The 10,875-nt window shown below is 35.9% G+C and overlaps 2 protein-coding genes across 3 annotated transcripts; one reads left to right on the top strand and one right to left on the bottom strand.

Moving 5' to 3' along the window:
- The first annotated feature begins 3,622 nt into the window (after positions 1-3,622).
- Positions 3,623-8,019, top strand: GSO1 (Leucine-rich repeat transmembrane protein kinase). Of its 2 annotated transcripts, XM_079078807.1 has the most exons (3): positions 3,623-5,957; positions 6,045-7,457; positions 7,563-8,019. In XM_079078807.1, exons 1-3 carry the CDS (start codon positions 4,049-4,051, stop codon positions 7,931-7,933), a joined length of 3,693 nt encoding a protein of 1,230 aa, XP_078934933.1. In that variant the 5' UTR covers positions 3,623-4,048; the 3' UTR covers positions 7,934-8,019. The 2 variants fall into 2 exon arrangements, with proteins under 2 accessions (XP_078934933.1, XP_078934932.1); XM_079078806.1 differs by having other exon boundaries at positions 3,623-7,457.
- A 458-nt stretch (positions 8,020-8,477) lies between these two features.
- On the bottom strand, positions 8,478-9,583 carry LOC145159770 (excitatory amino acid transporter). Its single transcript, XM_079078805.1, has 3 exons — positions 9,431-9,583; positions 9,220-9,357; positions 8,478-8,716 (listed from the first exon to the last, which is right to left on the bottom strand). Exons 1-3 carry the CDS (start codon positions 9,519-9,521, stop codon positions 8,700-8,702), a joined length of 246 nt encoding a protein of 81 aa, XP_078934931.1. The 5' UTR covers positions 9,522-9,583; the 3' UTR covers positions 8,478-8,699.
- Between the last annotated feature and the right edge of the window lie 1,292 nt (positions 9,584-10,875).

Below are 10,875 nucleotides of genomic sequence, written 5' to 3'. Positions count from 1 at the left end.
CATTGTTAGTTCAATAGTTATTAAAAAAATGTTTTAAAAAATATCAATAATGATTCAATGAATATATTTCAAGATATAAGACGTCGTCAGTTATAATTGTAACAAATTTAATATAATTATTGAAGTTATGTTTAAATATTTTTATTTATACGACCCGACCATCCACTAGTATTTTTTTACTTTTTAATTTTTTTTCCGGTTTCATTGAAATTGGGAACCATATGGTTTTCGGTTCTAGATTCGCCACTGTATGTATATGTATATGTATACATACTAGGCGAATCCCCGCGCGTTGCGCGGACATTTAATTATTTAATTAAAATAATAACTTTTAACAAACTTTAATTTATTATTTATATATAAAAAACCAATGTTAGTAGCAAAACAAAACATATAGTTACCATGTTCGTTTTATGAACAACCATGTTTTATGTCATTGCTTATTTCTACTATAAATTGATAATTTTATAAACCGTTTTAAGTTGTGTAAATTTTATATTAAACGTATTAAGTTGTGTAGATTGTATAAAAATGCATGCTAATATCTAATACAACGAATAACAAATAGAATGGAAAAAAACTATAACTTTTAATTATATAAAACCTCTACAACATCTACTATAACATTTATATCAACAAAACTTATTAAACCCTTATAAATCATACAAAAATATATAAAAATCAACATACATTTGGTACACATAAACATTATTATCCCCTAGAACAAATCGTGTTGTAGTAACCATTGATGCGATAAAACTCATTTTTTCGACACTTCATATTTAAAATCACAAATCTCTTCAAACACATGATTTTTTCTATCACAACTTACTTGTAAACTACTAATATAGTTATAATGTATATAGATGAGAGGAAAATAAAAAGACATTACATATTAATAACCATATGTTAAAAACTCTTGAATGTGTAAATATTTAAATGATAACATGCATAAGTCTAATCTTTATATATAATTATAACAACTCAAAATAATAATAAAAATATGCTATAAATGTGATGTTACAAATGTTTATATATATATATATATATATATATATATATATATATATACACACACACAAACATTTTAGTCACGAATAACTTAGATAACCCATCTTCACGAAGTCTTCCTTACTTATTTTGCTTCTTGTCTTGATATTTTTGGAAAAGTGAAAGAAATTCATCTTAAGTTATTTTCCAAACATAATGAAATAGTCTTCAGTTATTGTGCTCGGATTTGTTCATCATCGGTTAGTTGTCATACAATGAAGAAAATCATCTTTCGCTTACTTTTTTCATATATAAGACAATATTACCTGTAAAAGAAAAATCATGTTAAAACGTTAAATAAAACAAATCAATGTTTTTGTTCGAAAGACGAACATGCATAATATAAAAGTAGACCTTGAAAAAAAAATTGTTTTCTTCACATAAATCATTTTGTTTGAAACTTCCAATCTACCATACAATCACCCAAAAAATTATAAATCCTACCAATGTGAACTATATATATACCAAAATTAATCAATTAGTGTCATAAGTACCATTAAATATAAAACTCTTAAATGGTAATTAAAAATCATTATTACAAAGAAATATGAAAAGACATTTGAACTTATAGAGTGTGATTTTCTTGGAATGAGATTATGTGTGATTAATTAATTTGAAGGTGAAAGGGTATGGGGGTTTCAAATGCATGAGGTGTTAGCAAATTTTTATGGGGGTTTCAAATGCATGAGATTCAAGAAAAAATGCTAGCTTTATAAATATGTAGGATATGTATGTGAGAAACAAAGACTTTGGTACATGGTTTCATAAACATGTCTAATTTTGAAGTTTTGTTGATTCCTACCCTACACAACCACCATCCACGCCACGGTCTGATTTTACCAAGGGGGAGCTATGTTCCTACTCCAGTTCCATAATTTTCACTTTGCACGAAATTCAAATTTAATTTCTTTACATCATCCAAGCAAATCCAAACCAATTGTGAACATGATATTTGCCTTTCCTTTTGCTCTTTTTTTTGTGGTTTATCATGGTGCGACTAATCTATATATGGCTTGATTATATAAAACGTTATTTATGCATATAAATGCGGTATTTCATAAGTCTATTACCCCATGTATTAATTAGTTCTTGTCAAACTAGTGGTTAAGAGTAATTAACATCATACCCATGCAAGTGGTGGACCACAGTGATGAATGACCAAGGGTAACATGCACACACTTACAGTAGCAGGATCAACCTTTTTCTATCAACTATGATTCTCATTACTACATATGATAAACCCTTCTTCTATTTTGTTATCAGTCACATGGTTATGGCGATATCGAATCTAGAAGTACGTAAGCAAAACTCTTGACTCCGTTGGGTATGTTTGAGTCATGTTGAAGACTGAAGATAAGTAAGAATATTTTAATATCATGACGATGAGACTTGTACAAGACAGCAAAGATTGTTTGGATGAATAATTTGACAAAATTGGCTGCATTCTTAGACATTTTGTCCCAAGAATTGGAACTATCTGCCTCAAAATATTATATCCAAACAACCCAAGATATATATTATGTGAAAGAATAGATTTAATTCTTAGGGTTGGAATAAGTTTTTTATAATAATGGTAGGTAATTGTCATATTCATTTGGAGTGTGGGTAAAGGTATCTTGCTTATTATTTATTTAATCATTCCAATAAATGCGATTAATATTTTAAAACTCAAATGCATTATTGCAAATTTTAACATTTTGTAATTAATCGTAACTTTTTTTTTCTTGACTGGACTTTTTAGTTAACGTTAATACCTACGAATCCGAAAACTTATTCAAATAATCGTTTGAAAAAACCATTTTTTAAATAAGTTTGGATACTATTTTGTAACATACTTGTATAGTTACCACAAATGTTACAAAAACCCTTAAACCAAATATTGTTGAATATAATAAGTGTTTGGCAGGGAGCAGAGGAAAAAAAAAGATACAGATTTAAATAAAAAGTTCCGTTTTAAAATATGAACGTTTAAGATTAAGCTATTAAGTTATTTTAATCAATTTGCAGAATTGTCTCTATAAATATATTTATATTTTTTAAACAATTATTCTTTTATATAATTCTACATATTTTAAAATCTTCCAATTATTTTTGTTAAACACTAAATAAAAATTACATGTTCCAGCTACCAGCTATCAGGTTTTAGATAATTTTGTGAAACACGTTCAATATAAAAATCATAGGTTTGTTAATTTCCATACCAAAGAAGCTTAATTATACGAGAAAAGAACGAACTTAATTAAAATAAAGCATAAAGTTTTGGATTTTGGTAAGGTGTCGATGGAGTTTAAAAAGGACAATAGGATTTGTTGGCTCAACCCCAATAACACAAATGGAATATAACACTTTAGTAAACTAATCTCTATCTAATCAACTAATCATGTACTATAAAGGACCATAATTTTATATATAGATTATAGAATAATAAATATCCATAGATCTCAAATATATATTAAAATTGTACAAAATTATGTAGACTGGAGAATGAAAACTGGAAAGTGGACCCTATTTTGACTTTGTAAAACTGTTCAAATTTAAAATCCAAAACATGCAGATTATGGAAACTCAACCAATCACTTTCGATAGCTTTTATCGAAACAAAACCATACTCACTCACTCCTCTTCCTTTTTCTTCTTCTTCTTCAACAACTGCAATCGTTGACCTTTTTTCTGCAACTTCAATTTAAACCCTTTACATATTCTGTAAAACCATTTAATTATCATCGCTTCACCCAACGATTTCTGCTGTGTGGGGAATGGGTAATCGATACGGTGGCCATTAATGATGCTTCGGAGTTCTGACACCTCCATTTCTCTCTCTCTTTCTTCCTTATCTCTTGCTTTTACACCTCTTCAATTACCAAAAAACGTAAAATCATATCTCCATGCACTGGTTTTCTGACACCTCATGACTTTTCTTCCGCCATTAACGCACTCACCAAGCTTCATGAATAAAAACGAGCGTCCATCACCATAACCTTTGTGCAACTCGAATTCCATGGCGAAACAGGTGTTGAAAATTCTTGCTCTGTTTTTCGTTGGTTTTCTTCTGTTGTTTGGATATGTTGAGTGTGTGAATTTAGATTCTGCTACGAGTTTTGAAATTCTTCTAGAGGTTAAACGATCGTTCACTGAAGACCCGGGGAATGTTCTTAAAGATTGGTCGAAGAAAAACCAGAGTTTCTGTAACTGGTATGGTGTTGCCTGCGCCGGAAAGTTATCTCAGGTGGTGGGGCTCAACCTCTCCGGTGCATCATTGGGCGGCGGAATCTCGCCGTCGATTTCACTTTTACAGAACCTGCTCCACCTTGATCTTTCGTCAAACCAGCTCTCTGGTCCCATCCCACCTAATATCTCCACTCTCAGCTCCTTGTCGTCTCTCCTCCTCTTCTCCAATCAACTCTCCGGCCACATTCCGCCGGAGATCGGTTCTCTCTCTAACCTTGTGGTACTCCGTATCGGTGACAACCGCCTCACCGGCTCTATCCCACCTTCCCTCGGTGACCTCCAGAATCTAACGGTTCTCGGTTTGGCGTCGTGTTATCTCTCCGGGGAAATACCACCGGAGCTAGGAAAGCTCACGATTCTCGAGAATTTGGTTATACAAAATAACGAACTGGAAGGACCCATCCCGCCGGAGATTGGTAACTGTTCGAGCTTAGTAGCCTTCACCGCCGCTGTTAACCACCTTAACGGTTCAATCCCAGATGAGTTATGTGATTTGAAAAACCTCCAAACGTTGAACTTGGCAAATAATTCGTTATCCGGGGAGATTCCGAGAAGAATCGGCGAGATGAATCAGTTGGAATATTTGAATTTGCTCGGGAATCAGCTCGAAGGGGAGATTCCGAAGTCGGTGGGTCAGCTCGGGAATCTATGGAATCTTGATTTATCGGCGAACAAGCTTTCCGGTGAAGTTCCCGGAGAAGTAGGGAACATGGGTCGACTCCAATACCTTGTCCTCTCAAACAACAGTCTTTCTGGTGGCATTCCGACGACTATATGTTCCAACACCAGCACCACCATGGAACACCTGATGATCTCACAGAACATGTTTTCCGGTGAAATACCCAAAGAATTGGGAGATTGCATTGCTCTGAAACAAATCGACTTCTCCAACAACACACTCAACGGAACAATTCCGATCGATCTTTTCAAATTAACCAATTTGACAGACATCTGGCTCAATAACAATACGCTCACAGGTTCTATTCCTCCCGCCATAGCTAATCTCACCAATCTCGAAACAATATCATTGTTTCAAAACAAATTCAATGGCGAATTACCAAAGGAAATCGGGATGCTTCAGAAGCTCCAGATTATATTCCTGTATGAGAATCAATTTTCAGGAAGAATCCCATTGGAGATCGGAAACTGCTCGAGTTTACAAATGGTTGATTTCTACGGGAACCATTTCAATGGTGAAATTCCGGTGACGTTCGGGCGGCTCAGCCAGTTAAACTTTCTCCACCTGAGACAAAACGACCTCTCCGGCGAAATCCCGGCCACTTTTGGCAACTGTCATCTCCTCACCATTATAGACCTCGCGGACAACAGTCTCACCGGCGGAATTCCGGCAACTTTTGGGTACCTGAGATCGTTAGAACAGCTCATGCTCTACAACAACTCTCTTCAAGGCAATCTTCCTTTAGAGCTAACCAGCCTTACAAATTTGACTAGAATAAACCTCATAAACAACAAATTCAATGGAAGCATTTCTCCTTTATGTAGTTCGAATTCATTTCTCTCATTTGATGTCACCAACAACGAGTTTTCCGGCGAGATTCCGGCGGTATTCGGGAATTCACAGTTCCTTCAGAGGATACGGCTGGGACGGAATCGGTTCACAGGGCGAATCCCTTCGGAATTGGGAAAAATTAAAGAGTTGTCCCTCTTGGATTTGTCAAGTAATTTGCTTACAGGATCTTTACCACATGAGCTATCAATGTGCAAAAAGTTAACTCACATCGATCTAAATAACAACCTTCTTTCAGGTTCAATTCCGGTGTGGCTCGGAGACTTACCATTGTTAGGGGAATTAAAGCTCTCATCCAACAAGTTTACAGGCTCGATTCCGTTGAGTCTATTCAACTGTTCTGATCTTTTAGTCCTTTCGCTTGATTCCAATTCCATCACCGGAATACTGCCTAAAGAAATTAGCAAGCTTTCATCCATCAATGTCCTCAACTTGAACAACAATCAACTTTCCGGCCAAATCCCGGATTCCATCGGGAGCTTAAGCAAGTTGTATGAAATCCGCCTCTCGGGAAACAACTTTTCCGGTGAAATCCCAGTTGAAATTGCAAACCTCAAGAATCTACAAAGTGTTTTGGACTTGAGTTACAATAACTTAACGGGAACAATCCCGGGGTCAATCGGGACATTATCAAAACTCGAGGTGCTAGACCTGTCCCACAACGAGTTAACCGGGACCGTTCCGCCTGAACTCGGTATAATGAGTAGCTTGGGCAAACTCAACCTCTCTTACAACAATCTCAACGGAAAACTAGACGACGGCTATTCCGACTTACCGGCCGATGTTTTCATCGGAAACCACGGTCTTTGTGGGCCGCCTCTTGACAGTTGCCGGTTTCCAAGAAACCGACAACCAGGGCTGAGTGAAGCAGCAGTGATCACAATCTCGGCTATTTCGACAATAGTCGCGATTGCACTGATGTTTCTCGCAGCCCTGTTATTCTTCAGAAGAAACCGGTCCGGCTTTGTAAAAGCCGGAGACGGGAGTAGCAGTACAGACTACTCTTCGTCGTTTTCATCACGCGCACAAAGAAGACCGCTTTTTTTCAAACCGGGCTCCACGAAGCGGGATTTCAGATGGGATGACCTAATGGAGGCCACGAATAACCTAAGTGACGAGTTCATAATCGGTTCGGGCGGGTCGGGGACAATTTATAGAGCCGAGCTTTTATCCGGTGAGACTGTGGCCATTAAACGGATACCATGGAAAGACGATGTGTTTCTTGATAAGAGTTTTGCAAGAGAAGTGAACACGATTGGTCAGATAAAACATAGACGATTAGTGAAATTACTCGGGTATTGTAGCAACCGAGGAGCAGGGTCGAATCTATTGATTTATGAGTACATGGAGAATGGTTCGGTTTATGATTGGTTGCATCATGAACCACAAAACATCAAGAAAAAGAAGACCCTTGATTGGGACACGAGGTTAAACATCGCAGTTGGGTTAGCCCAAGGTGTGGAGTATCTTCACCATGATTGTGTCCCTAAAATCATTCATAGAGATATAAAATCAGCTAATGTTCTTCTTGATGTAAACATGGATGCCCATTTAGGGGATTTCGGGCTCGCAAAAGCTATTCATGAGAACCACGAGTCTTCCACTAACGATTCCTTATGGTTCGCAGGGTCTTATGGTTACATTGCTCCAGGTATTACAATAAATATATCTACTTCTATAACGTTTGATATCAGATGACTGCAGCATTATACAGTTGTATACAGTATACTTATACTGACAATGTTTTTTTTAACAGAATACGCGTATTCTTTTAAGGCGACTGAGAAGAGTGATGTGTACAGTTTGGGGATTGTGTTGATGGAGTTGGTGAGTGGGAGGATGCCGACAGGGGGGACGTTTGGTGAAAATGTGGATATGGTGAGGTGGGTGGAGTCGCGAATCGAAATGGAGGGACCAAAACGTGAAGAACTGATAGATGAGGGGCTGAAACCGTTACTTCCTCATGAAGAAAATGCTGCTTTTCAAGTTCTTGAGATTGGGCTTCAGTGTACTAAAACTGTTCCTAGTGAAAGGCCATCTTCAAGGCATGTTTGTGATCTTATTATGCATGTAGTTAAAGATGGAGTTTCGAATGCTGAAAAAATGAGTCGTGAACCTTATGTGTAGTTTGGTAGTGAATTTTAATGAAAATGGGTGTGTTTTTGAGTTTTGACTGATTGTAGATTATATGAAAGGTTTATTTTGTTGAGTAATATCATAAGCAACGAGTGTACATCATTTTTCAATCATATAATGTTGTGATTTAAATGCATTAAAAGCTGCATCTTTTGATGGATTTCTGATTATGAAATCTGATAAATCTTTATTTATTTGATTAAAATTTATTATTATAAATGAACATTTTTTTCTTTATTTATCAATTTTACTCGGTTTAGTTTTCTATTTATTGATAACAAACATTTTATCCCATTCTTTCTAGTCTATTTATTGATAACAAACACTTTATCTTGTCTTATTGCATTCCTTGATGATTCTATTTCATCGTACTAAAATGGACAAATTATAGAGAAATGAAGATTCGTGTGTTTTGACTCTTAACTGATATTGATGTCATGTATCTAAAGCCTCTAAAGGTCCATTTTGTTGAGTTTTTGTGAGCATCTATTGTAAAGCATTTTTCAAAAATATATAATATTATGACTCAAGTGCATTAAGAGCTGCATCTTTTGATGGATTTCAACATATCAAAAATAATAAAATGTGTATGACAACTTCTCAAGGCAAAGCCATGTGTGTCAAAGTACAATGATTTATTCTTACAAACATAAAACACAAAAGCGCAAGTAGAGAAGAAGAATGTCATTAAACACAAACTTTATAATGAAAACTGTCACTCTCTAGAAATAGATTCCAAATTTTATAATGGAAACTGCTACTCGTCATCTTCATCTACAAGCAAGAGTTAAAAATTCACATTAGTTACATGGACAAGAAATATAGCATCAAAAATTTTCTTTAGGCTAATGAAGTAATCTACACTGTTATTGTAACATGTTCATTGAATAAAGAGCAATAAGTAACAGCAGTTGCAGAACTTATAAAATGAAACAAAAACATTTGTAGCAAAGAAGGAAACTCTCTGTAAAGAATATGATTAACCCATTTCATGTACTCTAAACTCAAACAAATTCATTAACTTTAGGATTCTAAGACAATCTCTGTTGAATACTTAGGGATTTTGTTGTTAATACTCCCACATGATCGCTAATTCAGAGAAAAGAGCTATGTAGTGCGAGTCGTCATTGATTTGATTGCAAATGTGAACAGATAAATGAATAACGTCTTTCCAAACTCGAATGCAGAATCGAAATAGATGATATTATAAAATCCACAGATATAATTGTACAGATGGTGATCAGATAGACAAATTAGGTTAGGGTTAGGTTTAATACCGAAGTAACGGCGCTCATTAGCGGCTTTGGCTTTATCGAGCATTTTATCGAGGTCTTCTTGAAGCTGAACGTCCCATTTCACTAGCTGGTTAGCGAACACCACACCTAAACCCATCCCCAGAACATGCTCCCATGGATCTGTAACAGATTTGAATCGAAAGGATTCATTCGATTGATTTGATTATGAATCAGAGAGAAATTAACAACTTACGCCGCATATAGGGGAGTTTTCGTAGGGCGTTGGAGTACATCTGGGTGCCCAACCCCAGTAAAGCTCCGATCATCGTCGCTGACGCCGGCATCTCTCTATTTCTGTATCTCTTGCGTTGTCTCCCTCTCTCTTCGTTCTGATTTTACCTCTCGGTTTGACGATATTTGTAACTAATAGTTTTGTCAAAAATCATAAAAGCCCCCTCTAACTTTCAAACATAGCAAAAGAGCCCTTGAAGTACGTATTGAGAAATGATAAGCTAATGAAACAAGCCTAATTTTAGCTATTTTAGCCACATAGACAATATGGGACTTGCAAGTCGAGCGACAAATCATGTGATATAGGCATGGTGTCTTCTATGATGCCATCCTTCATGTCAAAAATGTGGTACCACTTTGAACTTTGGAACCTGTTTTATATGTCAAACAACCTTAGGCATATACCAAATCGTTTGAGGTTTATATGTAATCTACGTGATATGGAATGTGACTTTCATCGCGTACCAGGTTTTTAAGTCCAAAATTACCAACATCTTTCCACGAATGTTGTGTTCATTAAAATATTGTTTATCACCAAAATATGACACTCCGCCCTGCAACTAGAACCCTAAAAGTGAAACCCCTTTTTGAATAAGTTATGAAGAACGTAATAGATAAAATATATGTGATCTCATTTCATAATCGGTTCCACTTTAGTTGGCCAACCTTGATAACCACGTGATCAAAGAAATTCACCTTTAGGAACCAAAAATCGTACTTCAAGACATTTGCATAAATTTCTCTCCTTTTAATACTTCAAATATTTTTAGCAAGTTCTTTTCGTGTTTCTTATCTCTTATAAAATAAATGACGATATTGACAATGGACACAACGACACATTGGCAAATAACCAATTTACAATCTCAATTCCTTAAATCCATAAAAGTTGTTGATTTGTTCATTACATCTTTTTTTTTTTTGGAACCGGCAGTTGGTACAACGGAAGCCTCTCCACCATCTTTCAGGAGGAGACCCGAGTTGAAATCATCCCGAGGGGCAGATCATTACATCTTTTTATCGCACACTTACAACTAATGCTACCTTAGATGCTCATATTGAAAACCAATTTTGTAACACCTGGTTTTTGGTACGCATTTATTTATAAATTATTCATTTTAATAGAGCTACTCGACGAGTTGGGAGCCCCCAGACTTGTCGAGTAGAAACGAGTTTTGGACACGGGATTTAAGCTATCTACTCGACAAGTCGAGAGCCCTCGACTCCGCGAGTAGGTCTGCCAGAGTGAAATCCTAATTTCGGGGTTTTGCACCCTATTTAAGCATCTTAATCCCCACCTTTTGGCCTCATTTCCAGCCTCCAAGTCTCAAACCCTAATCCACGAAACCCTAGAGCATTGTGTGAGTGTGTGAGCCATTTTTGAGTGTTCTTGTGTGATTTGAAGCTTGA

The sequence above is a fragment of the Lactuca virosa genome, chromosome 2 (genome assembly GCF_052849685.1).
Source record: "Lactuca virosa cultivar CGN04683 chromosome 2, Lactuca_virosa_CGN04683_v6, whole genome shotgun sequence".
In the NCBI taxonomy this organism is placed as follows: Eukaryota; Viridiplantae; Streptophyta; class Magnoliopsida; order Asterales; family Asteraceae; genus Lactuca; species Lactuca virosa.
This window is presented reverse-complemented; position numbering and strand designations above follow the sequence as displayed.